Genomic DNA, 20,752 nt, shown 5'->3' with positions numbered 1-20,752 from the left:
AGGAGAAGAAGAGGCAGTACCAATGGCTAGGGACCTAATCAATATGGACATTAGTAATATGTCAGAACTAGGGTTCAGAATGACTATTATCAAGGTGCTAGCTGGGCTTGAAAAAAGCATGAAGTTTACTAGAGAATCCCTTTCTGGAGAAATAAAAACTAAAATCTAACCAAGTTGAAATAAAAATAAAACTATTAATGAGGTTCAATAAAAAATGGAGGCTCTTACTGCTAGGATAATTGAGGCAGAAAAGAGAATTAGTGATGTAGAAGACCAAATGATGGAGGAAAAAAAAAAAGCTGAGCAAAAGACAGTCAACTACTGGACCACAAGAGGAGAATTTGAGAAATAAATGAGATCATAAAATGAAATAATATTAGAATAATTGGGATCCCAGAAGAAGAAAGAGGCAGAAGGTATATTGGAGCAAATTATAGCAGAGAATTTACCTAATTTTGCAAAGGGAACAAGCATTAAAATCCGGGAGGCACAGAGAATCCCCATCAAAAATCAGTAAAAATAGGTCCACACCCTGTCATCTAATGGTAAAACTTACAAGTCTCAGAGACAAAGAGAAAATCCTGAAAGCAGCTTAGGACAAGAGGTCTGTAACCTACAACAGTAGAAATACTAGATTGGCAGCAGACCTATCCCCAGAGACCTGGCAGGCCAGAAAGGACTGGCATAATATATTCAGAGCAGTAAGGGAGAAAAATATGCAGCCAAGAATACTATATCCAGCTAGGCTGTCATTGAAAATAGATAAAAAGCTTCTAGGACAAACGAAAACAGAATTTGCAAACACCAAACAAGCCCTATAGGAAATATTGAAAGGGGTTCTCTAAGCAAAGAGAGCCTAAAAGTAACAGACCAGAAAGGAACAGAGACAATATACAATAATAGCACCTTACAGGCAGTACAATGGCACTAGATTCATAACTTTTGATAGTTACCCTGAATGTAAATGGGATAAATGCCCCAATCAAAACACACAGGGAATCAGAATGGATTAAAAAACAAAACAAAACAGAAACAAGACCCATCGATACGCTGTCTGCAAGAAACTCATTTTAGACCCAAAGACACATCCATATTTAAAGTGGAAAACAATTTACCATGCTAATGGACACTAAGAGAAAGCTTGAGTGGCAATCCTTATATCAGATAAATTCGATTTTAAGCCAACAACTATAATAAGAGATGAGGCAGGACACTATATCATCCTTAAAGGGTCTGTCCAACAAGAAGATCTGACAATTTTAAATATGTATGCCCCTAACGTGGAGGCAGCCAATTATATAAACCAGTTAATAACAAAATCAAAGAAACACATCGACAATAATACAATAATAGTAGGGGACTTTAACACCTCCCTCACGTAAATGGACAGATCATCTAAGCAAAAGATAAAAAATAAGGGCTTTAAATGACACATTGGACCAGATGGACATCACAGATATATTCAGAACATTTCATCCCAAAGCAACAGAATACACATTCTTCCTTAATGTACATGGAACAGTCTCTAGAATAGATCACATCCTGGGTCACAAATCAGGTCTCAACCAGTACCAAAAGACTGGGATCCTTCCCTGCAAATTTTCAGACCACAGTGCTCTGAAGCTAGAACTCAATCACAAGAGGAAAGTTGGAAAGAACTCAAATACATGGAGGGTAAAGAGTATCCTACTAAAGAATGAATGGGTTAACCACAAAATTAAAGAAGAATTGAAAAAAATTCATGGAAACAAATGAAAATGAAAACACAACTGTTCAAAATCTGGACACAGCAAAGGCGGTCCTGAGAGGAAAGTATATAGCGATATAAGCCTTTCTCAAGAAAAAAGGTCTCAAGTACACAACCTAACCCTACACCCAAAGGAGCTGAAGAAAGAACAGCAATGATAGCCTAAACCCAGCAAGAGAAGAGAAATAATAAACATCAGAGCAGAAATCAAGGAAATAGAAACAAATAGAACAGTAGAACAGATCAACGAAACAAGGAGCAGTTTCTTTGAAAGAATTAATAAGACTGATAAACACCCAGCCAGACATATCAAAATAAAAGAGAAAGGACCCAAATTAATAGAATCGTGAATGAAAGAGGAACGATCACAACCAACACCAAAGAAATACAATTATGAGAACATATTATGAGCAACAATACACCAGCAAATTTGACAATCTGGAAGAAATGGATGCATTCCTAGAGACATATAAACTACCAAAACTGAACCAGGAAGAAACAGAAAACCTGAAAAGACCCATAACCAGTAAGGAGATTGAAGCGGTCATCAAACATCTCCCAACAAAAAAGAGCCCAGGGCCAGACAGCTTCCCAGGGGCATTCTACCCAACATTTAAAGAAGAATTAACACCTATTCTCCTGAAATTGTTCCAAAAAAATAGAAATGGAAGGAAAACTTCCAAACTCATTTTATGAGGCCAGCCTTACCTTGATCCCAAAACCAAAGACCCCATCAAAAAGGTGAATTACAGAGCACCTGGGTGGCTCAGTGGGTTAAGCCTCTGCCTTCGGCTCAGGTCATGATCTCAGGGTTCTGGGATCGAGTCCTGCATCGGGCTCTCTGCTCAGCAGGGAGCCTGCTTCCTCCTCTCTCTCTCTGCCTGCATCTATGCCTACTTGTGATCTCTCTCTGTCAAATAAATAAATAAAATCTTAAAAAAAAAAAAAGGTGAATTACAGACCAATATCCTTGATGAAAATGGACGGAAAAATTCTCACCAAAATAATAGTCAGTAGGATCCAATAGTATATTAAAAGGTTTATTCACCATGACCAAGTGGGATTTATTCCTGGGCTGCAAGTTTCATTCAACATCCACAAATCAATCAATGTGATACTATACATTAATAAAAGAAAGAACAAGACCATATGATACTCTCAATAGATGCTGAAAAAATATTTGACAAAGTACAGCATCCTTTCTTAATCAAAACTCTTCACAGTGGAAAAAAAAAAACAACTTTACAGTGTAGGGATAGAGTGTACATACCTCAATATCATCAAAGCCATCTATGGAAAAACCACAGCAAATATCATTCTCAGTGGGGACAAACTGAGAGCCGGCAGGGCTGTCTACTATCACCACTGCTATTCAACATAGTACTAGAAGTCCTAGCCTCAGCAATCAGACAACAAAAGGAAATAAAGGGCAACCAAATCAGCAGAGAAGTCAAACTCTTACTCTTTGCAGATGATATGATACATTATGTGGAAAACCCAAAAGACTCCACCCCAAAACTGCTAGAACTCACACAGGATTCAGTAAAGTGTCAGGATATAAAATTAATGCACAGAAATCAGTTGCATTTCTATACAGCAACAGCAATATAGAAGAAAGAGAAATTAAGGAGTTGATCCCATTTATAACTGCACCCAAAACCGTAAGATACCTAGGAATAAACTTAACCAAAGAGGCAAAGAATCTGTACTCAGAGAACTATAGAATAGTCATGAAAGAAATTGAGGAAGACACAAAGAAATGGAAAAATTTTCCATGCCCATGGATTGGAAGAACAAATATTGTGAAAATGTCTATGTTACCTAAAGCAGTCTACATATTTAATGAAATCTCTATCTAAATACCATCAAAAATTTCAAAGAAATGGAAAATATAATCCTAAAATTTATATGGAACCAGAAAAGACCCCGAATAGCCAGGGGATTGTTGAAAAAGAAAACTAAAGTTGGTGGTATCACAATTCCAGACTTCAAGCTCTATTACAAAGCTGTCATCATTAAGACAGTATGGCTGGCACAAAAACAGACCCATAGATCAATGGAACGGAACAGAGAGCCCAGAAATGGTCCCTCAACTAATCTTTGACAAAGCAAGAATGTCCAATGGAAGAAAGTCTCTTCAACAAATGGTGCTGGAAAAATTGGACAGCCACATGCAGAAGAATGAAACTGGACCACTTTCTTGCACCACACACAAAGACCAATTCAAAATGGGTGGAAGACCTTAATGTGAGACAGGAAACCATCAAAATCCTAGAGGAGAACACAGGCAGCAACCTCTTCGACCTCAGCTGCAGCAGCTCCTTCCTAGAAACACAGTGAAAGGCAAGGGAAGCAGGGGCAAAAATGAACTATTGGGACTTCATCAAGATTAAAAGGTTTTGCACAGCAAAGGAAACACTCAACAAAACCAAAAGACACCCAACAAAATGGGAGAAGATATTTGCTAATGACATAACAGATAAAGGGTTAGTATTCAAAATCTATAAAGAACTTACCAATGGGCAGAAGACATGAACAGACATCTCTGCAAAGAAGACATCCTGATGGCCAACAGACACATGAAAAAATGCTCAACATCACTCTGCATCAGGGAAATACAAATCAAAACCACAGTGAGATACCACCTCACACCAGTCAGAATGGCTGAAATTAACATGTCAGGAAATGATAGATGTTGGCAAGGATGTGGAGAAAAGGTAACCCTCCTACACTGTTGGTGGGAATGCAAGCTAGTGCAGCCACTCTGGAAAACATTCTGGAGGTTCCTCAACAAGTTGGAAATAGAACTACCCTACAACCCAGCAATCATACTACTGGGTATTTACCTCAGAGATACCAATGTAGGGAGAAGGAGCATGTGCCCCTGAATGTTTATAGCAGCAATGTCCACAATAGTCAAACTATAGAAAAAAACCTAGATGTCCATCAACAGATAAATGGATAAAGAAGAGGTGATAACACACACACACCCCCAAGCATATGCGCGCACGCGCACGCACACACACACGGAATACTATGCAGCCATCAAAAAGCCCTGAAATCTTGCCATTTGCAATGACGTGGATAGAACTAGAGGGTATTATGCTATGCAAAATAAGTCAATCAGAGAAAGACAATTATTGTAGGATTTCTCTGATATGAGGAATTTGAGAGGCAGGGCAGGGGTCATGGGGGTTAAGGAAGGAAAAAATGAAACAAGATGGGATTGGGATGGAGACAAACTGTAAGTGACTGTTGATCTTATGAGACAAACTGAGGGTTGCTGGGGGCTGTTGGGGAGGGATAGGGTGGCTGGGTTATGGACATTGGGGAGGGTACATGCTATGGTGAGTGTTGTGAAATGTGTAAGCCTGATGATTCACAGATCTGTACCTCTGGGGCAAATAATGCATTGTATGTTAATTTAAAAAAAGAAAAAAAAATGAATAAAGACATGTACAGAGGGGCGCCTGGGTGGCTCAGTGGGTTAAAGCCTCTGCCTTTGTTCGGCTCGGGTCATGATCCCAGTGTCCTGGGATCAAGCCCCACATCGGGCTCTCTGCTCAGCAGGGAGCCTGCTTCCTCCTCTCTCTCTGCCTGCCTCTCTGCTTACTTGTGGTCTCTGTCTGTCAAATAAATAAATAAAATCTTTAACAACAACAAAAAAAACACATGTACAGAAACACACACACACAAATATGAATAAATTCAACTAAAGAGATGAAGGATCTCTACATTGAAAACTACAGAACACTGATGAAATAAATTGAAGACACAAATAATTGGAAAGGTACTATGTGTTCTTGGATTGGAAGAATATTATTTAAAACATCTGCAGTGCCCAAAGCCATCTATAGAGTCCATGAAATCCCTATCAAGAGTCCAATGGCATTTTTTTGCAGAAGTAGAAAAATTCTAAAATTCATATAGAAGTATAAAAGACCCCAGTACCCAATGCAATCCTGAAAAAGAAGGGAGAAGTCTCATACTTCTGATTTCAAACTATATTATAAAGCTATAGTAATCAAAACAGTATGGTACCCATATAAAAACAGATGCCTAGACCAGTGGAAGAGAATTAAGTGCCCAGAAATAAATCCATGCATATAAGGTCAACTATATTTGATAGGGGAGCCTCAGTGGAGAGAAGACCATTTTTTAATAGACCGTGCTGGAAAAATTGGTTATTCAAATGTAAAAGAATGAAACTAGACTCTTAACACCACTCACAAAAATTAACTGGAAATGGATTAAAAAGACCTAAATGTAAGACCAGAAATTCCTAAAACTCAGGAAAAAAACCTCCCTTGCTAAAGACATATATATACTTTTTTTTTTTTTTTTTGGATATGATGCTAAAAGCACAAACAAAATAAAGAATTGGAACTACAAAATAAAAAGCTTAAGCACAGCAAAATAAATGACAATATGTGGAAATGAAAAGACAATCTGTGGAATGGAAAAAATATTTACAAATCATATATCTGATAAGAGGTTATTATCTAAAATACATAGAGAACTCCTACAACTAAATAGCAAAAAAATCCCAAATAATCCATTGGAGAAAATGGGCAAAGTACCTGAATAGACATTTTTTAAAAAATGATACATGAGTGGCTAACAGGTTCATGAGAGGGTGCTCAACATCATTAATTGTAGAGGAAATTCAAATTATAACCAAGATGAGAGATCACATTGTGTCTGGTAGCATGGCTATTATCAGAAGATGAGATAACCAATGTTGGCAAGATGTGCAGAAAATGGAGCCCTGTTCTGTTGGTAGAATAGTAAATTGGTTTGGCCACTATGGAAAAACTATGGATTTTTCTCAAAAAATTAAAAATGGAACCACATATGATCCATCAGTTCTACTTTTGGGGATATATGTAGAAGGAAATTAAAATCTATGTTGAGATACCTGCATCCCCATGTTCATTTTACCACTATTTATAATAGTCAAGACAGGGAAACATCCTAAGATGTCCTTCCACATATGAATGGATAAAGAAATTATGGTTTACATACAAGAGCCATAAAAAAGGAAATTCTGCCATTTGTGACAACATGGATAGACTTTGAGGGAATTATGCTAAGTGAAATAAGCCAGAGAAAGCTAAATACTGTACTTATTATACTTAAATGTGGAATCTTAAAAAGGAAAAAAAAAAAAAAAAAGACCAGATTTTGTGGTTACCAGAGGTAGGGGGTAAGAGGGGAAGGAACTGGGTGTGATGATCAAAAGATACAATCTTCCAGTTACGAGATAATTAAGTACTGGGGATATAATGTACAGCATGATGGTTATATTAACACTGCTTTACAGTATATAGATAAAAGTTGTTGAGAGCATCCTCAGAGTTTTCATCACAAGGAAAAAAACCAATTTTTCCCCCTGCTTCTTTTTAATATCTACTTGAGATGATGGACCCTAACTAAACGTACTGTGGTAATCATTTCATATGAATCATATATGCAAGTCAAGTCATTATGCTGTGCACCTTAAACTTATACAAGGCTGTATGTCAATTATCTCTCAGAACTGGTAGAGGGAAAAGGCTGAGTAACTTGCAGAACTTCTCACAGCTAAAGCCAAGAGAGATCAACATTCAGACTCAGTGCCTTCTGACCCAACAGCCAAGTCCAGCTAAGGACTTTCATTTGATCTGTACTGTGTACTTGGTGGGGATCTGCCAAGGTTTTTTTTTTTTTTAAAAAAAAAAGGTGGCCAAAGTGGGGTGCCTGGGTGGCTCAGTTGGTTAAGTGTCCAGCTCTTGATTTTGGCTCAGGTCATGATCTCAGGGTTACGAGACTGAGCCCTACATTGGACTGTGCTCAGTCAGTATGGAGTCTGCTTCAGACTCTCTCTCTCTCCTTTTGCCCCTCTCCCCCATGTGCCGGCTCCTTCTCTAAAATAAGTAAATCTTAAGGAAAAAAAAAAAGCGGTGGCAAAAGTAAGAGCTGTATTTTACTAAGTTCATTCTGTTGGAGGTTGGGCCTGGACTGGGAGAGAGGGGAGGGGCATGGGAATGATGGCTGTCTCTACATCTAGTGTTTATTGGATGGTGTCTATCCCACATGCATTCCTAAACTTCTTATTGAACACAGCTGTTCTGGAGACTTCCAAGGAAAGGGTTTATCTGATTTTTTTCTGGTTGGTAGCTGATTAATCACTAGTGAGCCTAAAGGCACTGCAGAGACAGGCCCCATGCCTGATTTTAAATAAACCAAATGAGAAATGATGTCTTCCTAAAGTCTGCTAAAAAGTCTCCTTGTGATGCTAGGTGCAGTCCTTCTCTCTTGCCCTGAAGACTGATTTCATTCATATTGCAGGGTTCTCCTTTTTCCTGTAGCATGCCAAACCATGGGATTTCTCCACTAGAATATAGATCACATTTCCAAAAAGCCAACTCTGGAGGAAAAAGCTGGAGATACCGGGCAGTACTGCTCCATAGTTCAGCTGCTTTGGTTTGTGATGACGCGCATCGTCTACACCCTCTTCTCTGTGGGCAGAAATTTCACTAGGAAGCCCAGGTGTTGGCTTTCAGTGGGTACATCCTCCACCTAATCATTCTGGTATGTAGAATTCTGAGTCTGTGTCCAGAGGACAGGATGGTCCCAGGGCTCAGAGTAAAAGCCTCTGTTCTGCCATCCTTGACAAAAACAGCACTCCTGGTTTGTTGGGAGCCCTAAGATGCCCAGTCATCCTGTTCAGCCCAGGGCTCACGGCCCTTCGTATGGTCCAGCCGATCCTTGCTAACTCACCCTACCACGTGCTGGAGAAGAGCTGACAGGAAGGTCGCTTACAAATGTTCAGGTAAAAGGAAGTGTTTCATACGACTGTTCTTAGCTACAGCAACTTTCCAGCCTCGCTTAGATCACCCAGTATCCTGTTTCAATCTTGAAAATGAAGTCTTGATTGGTAATAAGACTAACACTTTAAGACTCAGCCTCACTCACTGTTCTCCATGCCCAAGGTTCCCTCTGCTCACCCTATCCTTGCGCATTTCCCAGTCGGCCTCTGTCCTTAATGTGTCTCCTGGGACGACAGCCTGCCTCTCTCTGGAGCAGTTATGTGCCAGACCCTGTTCTCCGCCCCACCCCTCGCTGCTCCTTAGCTTGGGTGTCAGACACCACACACTGTCCCAGGACACTGCTTTGGTCTCCTGTACTTAAAATGGAAGATGCATAAGGCTATGTAACAGAATCATTAAGAGGGTTTTTACTGTCACCAGACCTGTGACTTCCCACAACGTGCAGCATCCCACAGTCCCTTTGGGAGTCAATGTCCCAGGTCTCAGAATTGCACACCGGTGCAGCCAGAGGGCTGGGTAATTGCCTCCCCAGATGGGCACACAGACTGTGAGCCCAGTGTTCTTGAGGGGATGACTGAAGGCTCATTTGCTGCTATGGACACTTACGGACAGGACCTGTCAGCTTCTGACTCTTCAAAGGAATCAAAGAACAGTTTGACGGGAAGGCATTTCGGCTAGGGAGCAGCTGTGGGGCCTGATGTGGTAAACCCTGCTGGCTTGTTTAGATCCCTAGTTTCAGCTGAAATACATAAAAAGTTCCTCTGGGATGGTAGCCAATGCGCATCTGGCAGATGCTCCCCCAAGGAGGGGGAGCAAGGACACTGTCCATCTCTGGGTGCAGGGGCAGATCGGCTCTGCTCCGAGCCCACACTGGCACTTCTTAGCTCTGTAACTTGGTGGGTTTATTAACTGCTCTGTGCTTCAGCTTCCGCATCTGTGAAATGGGGACAAGAACACGATCTAGCTCATAGGGCTGTTGGGAGGACTGCCTCAGGTAATACAGGTAAAACTCATTAGAACAGCCCCTGGCACAAGCGCCTAATCAACGCCAAGTACTAGTACTAGCCACAGTAATAACAACATCCACATTACCTTGACCAGTGTGAGCCCCATCCATGCAGCCCTTCCGCTCCAGCCTGTTCTGAGGTGAAGAGCACGAGGTCTGCCTCCGCTGCTATGACTCTGACCACAGCAAACACCACCTTTACCGAGAACGTACGGGAAAGGCCCTTGAGTCCGAGCTTCAGGGGCCTGATTTGTACCACTGGGAAAGTCGTTTTTCTTGAGACAATCTGCTTGCCTGAAAAATGGGGACACTGATCCCTACTGTGAGAGCTTCCAGGAGTGGCGGGGAGAGCAAGGGGGACCAGGCAGGAGATGACTTTATAAGACCAGTGGCTTGAACAGACATGATGACTCACTGTGGCAGAGACCGTGTCCACATGGAGCAGGTCGGCCGACTCCCAGCCAGGCAGTCCTTGGCACTACAGACCCCGAGGCTTCTCCCCGATCTCCCAAGAACCTCTCCTGCTCTCCACTCTCTCTCTCTCCTTCTGCCAACAGGAGGGTCTTTCTGGCCCTTTTATCTCCTGACAGGGGTGTTGACATGTGGCACACCTGTGCTCGCAGTGATTTACTTGCTTTGTTCCCCCATCGGCTTTCCTCTCTCTGGAGATGGAGGCCACCTGAGCCCCACCTGTGGGCCATGGCTCCCGCCCTCCCCCAGCCACCAGCCATGACTAAGGCCTCATCTAGATTTAGGCCCTGGGGGGCCCCGCAGATGAAGGCGATTCTGAAATATGTGAAAAACTTGCAGCAAAGGACTCCTCCAGTCCTCCCATGAGGACTCCCTGGAGGAATCCGTCTCCGCGACTCCTCCTAGGACCCACGCCATACACCCAGCATGGCAGGTGCTTGCGCAGGGTTTTGTAATCTAAGAGCCACTTAATCCATGATGACCAGGCCCTGGTGTAGGTACTCGGGCTATGACTAATTCCTGGGCAGTAAAGAAATAAAAAGAAAAATAAAATATCTTCCATGTGTAGTGCTTTAGAATTTAGGAAGCGCACAAGATCTCATTCTAGGAACCTGCCACACAAGCAGAACAGGTGCAGCAATGACTAAACCCTGTTTCACAGATGACAAAACTGAAGGTCAGGGAGGCCACGTGACTGGCAAAGGTCAGATAACTTGTCAGACACCCGAAGCTCAGGCTTCCTGGTTAGAAACTGAGCACTCTTTTCCTTTACACCCAGCTATCCTGGGTGCTTCCTAACTTTCTTGGCAAAGCTGTCTTCCGAATAGCTTATGCAGAGTAAATTACAAGGACCGGCCCGTGAGTGAATTTTATGGGCATGCTGTCAGGCCAGCACGCGGAGTTCACTAGAAAAACGGAGCACAGGGCATGTCACGTTAGGAGTATGAGGAGCTGTGGCACCTCCCCCACCCTACCTTCTCCAGGCCCGCTGGATGACCGCTGCTGCCTTGTTCTTTTTGCGAAACAGCTCTTTCCTGCTTCTTTCTTTCTGGATTATCTGCAGCCGCAGCTCTACAGGGAGAAGGTCGATATTCAGAGTCTGCCCAGAGAGAGCACCAGGTGCTGGATCAGGCTCCTTGGATATCCGGGTGTTCTCAGACAGGGTGGGTGTTCCCGACTTCCTGACTCCTGACCCCACCACCTCTGGGTTCTGTGGCAAGTCTGAGTAGATCCCTCCTGTGAGCTCGTCCTGTGTCATTTTGTTTCTTGGTGTTCGGTGGTGGAGAGGATTCTGCCCAGCGTGGGCCACCTCCCCCTTGGCACTGCCAGGCCGGCTGGAACCAGCCGGGGAGTGCCTTCCTCCTCGGAGCTCTTGAATGCGCCTTCTCTGGGACACACATTTGGCCTTGGGTGCTGTGTCCTGCCGCCGGCTGGGTTTCCGGGGCCCATCCTGCTGTGGAAGGCTTGCCGCTGCCCAACTGGGGTCCTTTCCTTCCTCATCAGGCCTGGCCACCCTGGAAGGTGGCTGCTTCAAGAAGCCTTTCCCTTTGTCACACCGCTGCTCACCAACTGTCTCACCTCTGGACTTCTCAACAGAGGAGACTCTTGGGTGTCTGCTTCCATCATCGCCTTCACTGGGGCTGAAGTGGACACAGGCAGATCGGCCTTTAGACTGTTGTCTGGGTGATTCTTGGGGAGACAAGGGAAAAGGGAAAGAATATTGACTGTCCCAAACTTGCATAGTAGTTCTGCTCATTTGGTCACATAAATGACTTGTCCTATTAGCAACACCATTGATAGCGGTGATTCTAACTAGAAACACCCCCCCCCCCCAAAACCTGTTCGGCTTCTATTTCTAGCAATGGACTGTCAGATAACCTGAAAATCTTCCCACTACAATGCTGACTAAAATATAATAAACATTCTTTTACAAGCACAATAGTGCCTTCAGGAAAATAAAGAAAATCCAAAAACAAAGGAGAGGCCCAAAACAAAGAGAACACCAAAAATCAGGGTGTTAAATGTGTGAGTTGATACAGCAACTGTCTGGGCAGGTACTCATGGTGGAGTGGACAATGTTTGGTCTTACTAAAAATATCTGGCTGTCTTTTAATATCTAGATATGGAGAGAAAGCGAGGCCTTTTAAAAAAAAATCTTATTTATTTATTTGACACACAGAGAGAGATCACAAGAAGGCAGAGAGGCAGGCAGGGGGACAGGAAGCAGGCTCCCTGCTGAGGCTAGATCCTAGGACCCCGAGATCATGACCTGAGCCGAAGGCAGCGGCTTAGCCCACTGAGCCACCCAGGTGCCTCAGAAAACAAGGTCTTGCAGGCAGAAAGTTAGCTAGGACCAAGACCCTGCAGGAAGCCAGGACCCTTGAGGGGGTATGTGCTCTGGGCTATGATAGTCCAGATAAAAAAATCAAATTGCCAGCACTGGGAAACAACAAGCAAATTTGTCTTAGCCCAGGTTCTGGATGGGGAGAAGAGTCTCCTTGGAGGATCTGAAACCTAAGTCCTGTGCCTCACATGGGGTTCACATTCATTCATTCTCAACCCATAGGAAAAATTAATATAAAAAACCAGTCTCAGGATGGTGGTAAGGATGCTTCACGAAGCAAATGCAATATTACTTTGACGTGGCATTCCCTCCACTCAGCTCACACAGAAGGGTCCTTCTGAAAATGACGTCACAGTCCAAAATTATAAAATGCATGAGGAAACAGTCTACTGCGAATGTGTTACCAGACACAATAGCTCTATCAGATCAACGAGAACTGAGATAATAGAACAGTGTGCACATACACAAATACACATGCACATGAACTGATTAAACACAAAAGAATTTAAAAATAGGGGAAAAGAATAGATTTGGAAAAGGACTAAATATAACCTCTAAAATAAAACAGTTTAGACTCAATACCAAAAACAATGACGGAACTTCTGCTTCTGTAATGGCAGAACAGAGGCACACTCACCACGGAGGACAACAGAAAAGCCAAACAAAATATCACAAACCACCTGTCTTAAGGCATCAAAGAGCTAACAGGACAGAAAAAATGTGAGGGCCGAGATGCAGGAGAATCGGGTAACCAACAGAGATGGGCAAGGCATCTAGGGTCATGTATTCCTAAGAGAATTATATCATCCCCTCAAGGTTTGGAGGACAAAACCTGGAGTCCAGAACCTGCCAAGAAGGTTTTTTGTTGTTGTTGTTGTTGGGGGGGGGGTGCTGGGATCCTGGAGGGCTATATCTTAGGAGAAAAGGTGAACTCATAGTAAATTGATCCTTGTAGGGACTGAGGGCAGCTTTGCTTCATCTCAGTATTGAAAACTGCTCAAACTTGGATCGCTCATGCTCCTACATGTCTGCCAGAAGCCAATGTAAATCCCCTCTGGAGGAACTACTATCATCTTAGGTCTCATGTTATTTATCATGTAATTTTTTAATAATTTAATATACCACTCAATAAAAAATATGCAGGCAGATAAACAGACAAGATAATATTCAAGGAGTGGGGGAGACAATAAGACAGACACACAGGTTATCCAGATAATTTCTTTTCAGAAACAGACTTTAAAACAACCATTTTACAGTGCAAAGATGTATCTAAACTCTTGCTATGCTTCATGTAAGACAAAGGGGAAATAAGAGAATCCGCTTGTATCTGCTCATTTGTATAAAAGAAATATACAAAGGATAAACCAGAAACCAAAGAGATTGGGTACCTACTGTGATGGGGCAGGAAAGGGGGAGAAAGGGGGAAATGGGACCTGGCTAGTGGGGCTGAGGAGGGCAATACTTCTATAGGTATATCTTTTTGAATAGTTCTGACTCTTAGAACCATTATAATGTTTCACATACACTACTAAAGCCCCAACTAATTAAGCAACAAGATATTACTATTAGATGGTGGAAATGCAAAAACACTGACAACACCAAGGGCTGATGAGGAGGCGGAGCCACTGGAACTCTCACACACTGCTGCTGGGAATGAAGACGGTACAGCCACTTTGCAAGGTGGTGCAGCAGCTCCTTACAAAACTGTTTGCACCACACGAGCCAGCAGTTTTCTCTTTGTTATTTACCCAAATGAATTTAAAACTAATGTCCACCCAAAACCCTGCACAAGGATGTTTAGAGTAGCTTTATTCAAAATTTCCCCAACTTGGAAGCCACCAAGGAGTCCTGCACTAGCTGAATAGATGAACAATTGTGGAACACCCAAACAATGGAATATTACTCAGCACTAAAAAGAAATGAACTGAAAGGAAATGAAATGAGTGCTAAACAGAAAGGAGTTACCAAGTCTTGGAGGATGTTCCTAAATGAAATATTACTTCCCTCATGTGAATATTACTAGTGCATATTAGTAAGTGAAAGAAGCCAATCTGAAAAGGCTACCTATTATATGATTCCAACCCTATGACATTCTGGAAATGGGCAAAACTGTGGAGACAGTCAATGGATTGGTAGTTGCTAAAAGTTTGAGGGAGGGAAGGATACACAGGGAGAGCACAGGGCACTGTGATGGTTAATTTTATGTGTCAACTTGACTGGCATCGGGGGTGCCCAGATGGCTGGTAAAATATTACTTCTTTATGTGTCTGTGAGGATGTTTTGGGAAGAAATTAGCATTTGAATTGGTAGACCATGTACAGAAGACTGCCCTCACCGATGCAGGTGGGCATCATCTAGCCTGTGGAGGGCCTCAGAAGAACGAAAAGGTGGAGGAAGGGCAGATCTGCTCTTTGCTTGAGCTGGGACAAAGCTGCGCTTACACACAGGTGCTGCTTGTTTTCAGGCTTTCAGACTTGGATTGGAACTTAAGCCATCAACCCTCCCTTCCCCCTGATTCTCAGGCCTTTGGACTCGGCCTCCCTCCATCTGCCGCCCTGGTTCTCAAGCCTTCAGATTCACTGAATCATACCACTAGCTCTCCTGGTTCTCCAGCTTGCAGGCAGCATCGTGGGACTTCTCAACCTCCATAATCCAGTGAGCCAGTTTCTATAACAAACCTCCTCTTTTATATATATATATCCTATTAGTTCTGATTCTCCGGAGAACCCTAATACAGGCAATGAAACTCTTCTGTACGATGCTGTGATGGTGGATATGAGTCATTATACGTTTGTCAAAACCTACAGAATGTGCAACACCAGCCATGAAGTCTGATTAAACTGTGGACGTTGTGTGATAAGGATGTATCAATGTGGGTTCATCCATTTTAACAAATGCGCCGCTCTGGGAGAGGACGCTGAGTGGGGAGCGACATGTGTGCGGGGCGCCGGGAGTGTATGGGAATTCTGCCCTTTCTGCTCGATTTTGCTGCAAACCGAAAACTGCTCTAAAAAGTAAATTCTATTAAAAGGAAAAAAAAAAGGTCCAGACTTCCAGTTCTAAGATAAATAAGTCACAGGGATGAAAGATACTCATAGGAAATATAGTCCATATTATTATAATAGTGTTGTAACAGATGGTAGCCACACTAATGGTGAGCATTGTGTAATGTATAGCATTGTCCAATCACTATGTTGTAAACCTGAAAGTAATGTAACACTGTGTGTCAACCATACGTCAGTAAAAAAAGAAAAAAAAAAGAAAAAGAATGAAGAAACTGCTAGATGATATTAGATGCTACTAACTAGTAATGATAAAAAATGATGTGATTTGGGTATTAATAGAGATAGATAGTGAGAAAGAATACAAAGCTAGAAGTATACCCGTATATTAAAAATATATAATAAGGATAGTGTTTTTATTTATTTATTTTTAAAGATTTTATTTATTTATTTGACAGAGAGAAATCACAAGTAGACGGAGAGGCAGGCAGAGAGAGAGGAAGGGAAGCAGGCTCCCTGCTGAGCAGAGAGCCCGATGCGGGACTCGATCCCAGGACCCTGAGATCATGACCTGAGCCGAAGGCAGCGGCTTAACCCACTGAGCCACCCAGGCGCCCAAGGATAGTGTTTTTAATTTGTGGTGAGGAGTTGAGCTGCTTAGAGCCCCTGGGTGTGAACCCAGAGAGGGATGCTGTACCCCTCCTGAAGCCTTATTCACAAAGCCCACTGCCAGTGTCATGGCTCCAAGTATATGGCTCCTTTCCATGTATATTATTGTATAGTCTATGCATATTATTTCATGTATATGCCTAGAACAACTGTCTATTCTTTTTTTTTTTTTTAAAGATTTTATTTGTTTATTTGACAGACAGAGATCACAAGTAGGCAGAGAGGCAGGCAGGGAGAGAGAGAGGAGTTAGCAGGCTCCCCGCAGAGCAGAGAGCCCCATGCGGGGCTTGATCCCAGGACTCTGGGATCATGACCCGAGCCGAAGGCAGAGGCTTTAACCCACTGAGCCATCAAGGCGCCCCACAACTGTCTATTCTTTAAAAAGAAGTCATTAGATTCCAATATTACCATATAAAAAATTAAATCTAATAGTAATAGATTAATAGTAATAGTAATAGAAATAGTAAAAATTAGAAAATATATGTGATTATTACATCATGAAGTGGGAAAAACCTTTTCTTAGGGAAAACCACAAGGATAAAAAGCTCAAAAGAAAAAATTAAACAGAATTAAAGGGTAAATTTTAAAAAGACATTCATTATACCTGATAGACAAAAGTTACTATTATTATAATACTCTGAGCTCTTAGAGTGGTTAAGAAAATGGAAAAAAAAATTGACATAGTACATCAGTGAACAATCCAGAAAATAAATACACAGAGCCAGTAAAAATATGACAAAATTCCATCCTGCTAACTAGGATTCAATAAAATCACTATTTGCCTAAATGTTTGGAAAGAGTTTTGGGTTTTTTGCTTTTGAAAGGCTGAAATAACCTTTTGCAACCTTTCTGGAATGAAATCTGGCAGGATGTTTAAATAGCCACAAAAATTAGAGATGTACACAAAAATTTACATGAAAGGTTATTTAGCTCATATGTCCTACAGCACAGACATGATTAAACAAATCATGCTGTATTCATAATCTGATATAATACTAAGCAGTCACTAACATTTTTGTTGAAAAAAGGAGATAATGTAAGAAAATCTCAAAATGGGATGCCCATACTCTTCTGAAATAAAAGAAAAGGAAAGTTCTAGAAGATGGATTTGTGCCAAAGTGATAAGAGTTGCTTAACTTAAGGAGGATTTTTATTTTTTCTTTGTTGTTTTCTGTTTTCAAATTATTTTATAATGTACAATGACCAATTTTGTAATTAGGAAAAAGCGTCATTTTCTGCTTCAATAAAGTACCCAACACCGGGCACCTGGCTCAGTGGGCTAAGCCTCTGCCTTGGGCTTGGGTCATGATCTCAGGGTCCTGGGATTGAGCCCCACATTGGGCTCTCTGCTCAGCAGGGGAGCCTGCTTCCTCCTCTCTCTGTCTCTCTGCCTGCTTGTGATCTCTCTCTCTGTGTCAAATAAATAAATAAAATCTTTCAAAAAAAAATAAATAAACAAATAAAGTACCCAACTAAAAAAGAGAAAGAAGGAAAAAGCCCAACAATTAAAATCAACTAGGATGTGGGAAAGAACTCAAAATGGAATATAAATAGTAAGTAACAAACCTAATTGTTTACAAATGAATTAAGTAACCACACTAAAAGGGGAAGAAAAGAACTGACCTAAGTAACTTAGTTAAAACACATTTTGGCTGAATAAGGACAAAAAGAAATGTATATAAAGATTGTGCTCTAGTTAATAATTTTGTTTCTCACAGGGTTGGGTTAGCAATTCTGAAACTATTTTATGTGTACACCAGAACTGAAGAAAGAAGCATGTATCCCCAGATGATGGGAACCAGATCTTTCACTGTTGGAGGAAACACTTCAAGTAAAGAGAAAAGATAGAATAATCGCTGTGGTGTTGAATGGAATCAGAGGTATCACGAATATGAACTCATGGTGTGTGTGTGTGTGTGCGTGCACACGTGTATGTGTGTGTGTGAGATACACACACACACAGAGATAGATGCAGAGATACATGTAAATAATTTTTAGCTCTGTCTGCTGAAAGGGCTTAGGAATAATGGTAAATTATTAAGCCCACCTTGCGCTCGATTTTGGTTTCTAATATCATTCTTCAACAGAGGGAACCAGGGTTCTTCAGAGAAGTGGTTAATTCCAGGGCTCTGAGTGGGGGAGAGACACAATGAGGTTTCATTTTGAAGAGATTAATCTGTCCACAGAGAGGAAAATGGATTAGGAGAGTCGGAGCAGATAAGTAAGACCCATGAAGAAGCTACTGCAATAGTCCAAGTTAGAGACAAAGGTAAGAAGATGTGAGGTAGAATATACAGTGGTGGAGGATGAGAGGAAGAAAACAGGTTTGAAAGATGTTTAGGAAGTCAGTGAGGCAAGAGCTGGCGACAGGCTGGGTATGGGCGGTAAAGGAAAAGGAAATAGTCATTACTCCCGCACTGAATGTCCACACGGATGAGTGTGTCATTAACCACCGCAGAGCAGGCTTACATAAACCTTCGTCCATCCTGTCGCAGATGGGTTGAGTTTGGGATGCCTTTGGGACATCCAAGTGAGGGCATAAGTAAAGAGTTAAATATACATAATTGGAATAAAGGAAGGAGGTCAGGGAGTCTTCGGCACACAGGTGGCAACTGGATTTTCTGTGTTAGCCACTGTACACGCACCGAACGTAAGGGCCCGCTTCCCCCCTCCAGTCATACCCACTAGTTCTGGCAGCCCATATGGTGAGAAAGAAGACAACACCAGGGATGGCCCTTCAAACAGTGAGTCTCTCCTCCACTAGACTCTCTTGAAAACCACACTAACTCAAAGACAACTTGATCTCACCACCTCCCACAGGCAATCTGCTAGCAAGTCCTCTGCACTGCGCCTCTCCAGTCCACGCCTCCCTCCTCACCCTGCGGCTGTGTCTCAGTGTCGGCCTCCGGGCCCCACCACCACTCAGCCGCAGGGATCTTCCTCAGTGTTATGCCTCCTTCCTGCCCTACCGCTTGAGATCATAGCGAGAGAGTTATCCTAACAGCTCATATTTATAGAGTGCTTTAGACCCCGTGTTTAAATCTTTCCACGGGTTATCTCATGAATGTTCACAAAGTTCTGAGACAGGCATTTTCCTTTTCTTCCTTCCTTCCTTTCTTTTTGAGAAGTTAAGTAACTTGATCAAGATTATGTAGGTATACGTGGTAGAGTCTAAATATGACCCTAGTTTATTCAATTCTAAAGCTTGTGCACTCAGCCGTCATGCTCTACATGCACTGTAAACAAGAAGGGGAGAATTACTATGAGAGAGAAGAAAGAAAGAACTTACTAAGAGAACGGAACTCTGTTACAGAAAACAGAAGTACATCCAATGAATACTTTTCATGTCTTTTTTTGTTTAAGAGATAGATTGATTTTAGAGACAGAGAGAGAGCAGCCATGGGGAGGGGCAGAGAGAGAGGGAAACTTTAGTAGACTCCTCACTGAGCTCAGAGCCCGACTCAGGGCTTGATCTCAAGACCCTGGGATCACGATCTGAACTGAAACCAAGTGCTGGACGGTTAACTGACTGTGCCACCCTGGGGCCCCTCATGTCCTGTTTAATAATCTTTCATGTCTGACTCTCAAGCACCTAGCTAGTCCCATGCAGATATATGTTCAACAAATATTTATTATGCCTCTTATGTACCAGACACCCTACTGGGTGCTTGGTACACAGAAGTAGGAGACACATTGCTCCTTGTGATACACTGTTTAATGGTCAAAGATTCTTTCCATCCCAGTATGCACTCACTTTTGAAATATGCTTTTGCAACATCTTCAAACCTGAGGTGGAGTCTCTGTCTCTAGCGCCTTGAATCTGGGCTGGCCTTGCAAACTGGTCTGATCAACAGAAGGTGGTAAAAATGATAGGAACGTTTCGAAGCCTAGGCCTCAAGAGAGCTTGTTGCTTCTGGCTTTCTCTCTCGGAGTGCTGCCTTGAAAACAACATGCAAGGAAGATGGTCTAAACTCCTGGAGGATGCAAGGTCATGGAGAAGAGATCTGAGACATCTCAGCCAACAGCCAGCACCGATGGCCACACGCGTAAAGAAAGCCATCTTGGGCTTCCTGTTCCAGCCAGCCTTGCACCAGCCACATGCGTGGGCCCCAGTGACTGACCCAGGAGAGGAATTGTTCAGACAAGCTACAGAATTGTGAGAAGTAAGAAGTCATTGTTATCTTAAGCCACTTAGTTTTGGGGGTAATTTGTTACGTCACTAGAAATAATCAACACAGAAACCAATAGCTAAACAAGAGAGGTGCTGGCCTAACAAAAACCCACAGCGTTGACTTAAGGACTGGTGAGCGGACAGAAGCCAGGAAGGCAATGAAAAGACAATTACCAAAGGCTAAGACAGCAGAGAGGAAATTGCTGTTGGAGTTTGGAGAATGGTCAGTCGTATTATTTAATGGTAGAATAATTGGTAAAATGGGCAAAAGTTACCTGCAGTAGCTTAGAAGACAGAAAACATATCTAATGGATTTGTAGATACAGAATAGACTTCCAGGGGGCAATAGCTGAAGAAAAGATCAATTGGATTTTCTACCTGCCTGTGATAGGTAATTTTCCTAAGAAAATTAGGAAAGAACTGCTCAGCTTGCAAGCAGAATCCAGAGGAAATACAGAGAGCCTACAATGTGCCAGGTTAGAAAAGAAAGTTGTTTAGCATATTCATTCTTTCCAGCTAATTTTACTGAG

General features: G+C 42.3%; 1 protein-coding gene across 5 annotated transcripts in view; it reads right to left on the bottom strand.

Annotated features, from left to right (window-relative positions):
- The window catches only part of INVS (inversin), a 167,190-nt gene that overhangs the window by 13,878 nt on the left and 132,560 nt on the right, over positions 1-20,752 (bottom strand). For 4 of the 5 annotated variants that reach the window (XM_082696766.1, XM_082696768.1, XM_082696769.1 and 1 more), the window contains one exon: positions 11,011-11,725. In XM_082696766.1, the coding sequence (XP_082552892.1) occupies positions 11,011-11,725 (715 nt within the window). The remainder of the gene's footprint in view (positions 1-11,010; positions 11,726-20,752) is intronic. The other variant, XM_082696770.1, reaches the window with a different exon arrangement.

This window comes from Mustela nivalis, assembly GCF_964662115.1.
Source record: "Mustela nivalis genome assembly, chromosome: 13".
Classification (NCBI taxonomy): Eukaryota; Metazoa; Chordata; class Mammalia; order Carnivora; family Mustelidae; genus Mustela; species Mustela nivalis.
This window is presented reverse-complemented; position numbering and strand designations above follow the sequence as displayed.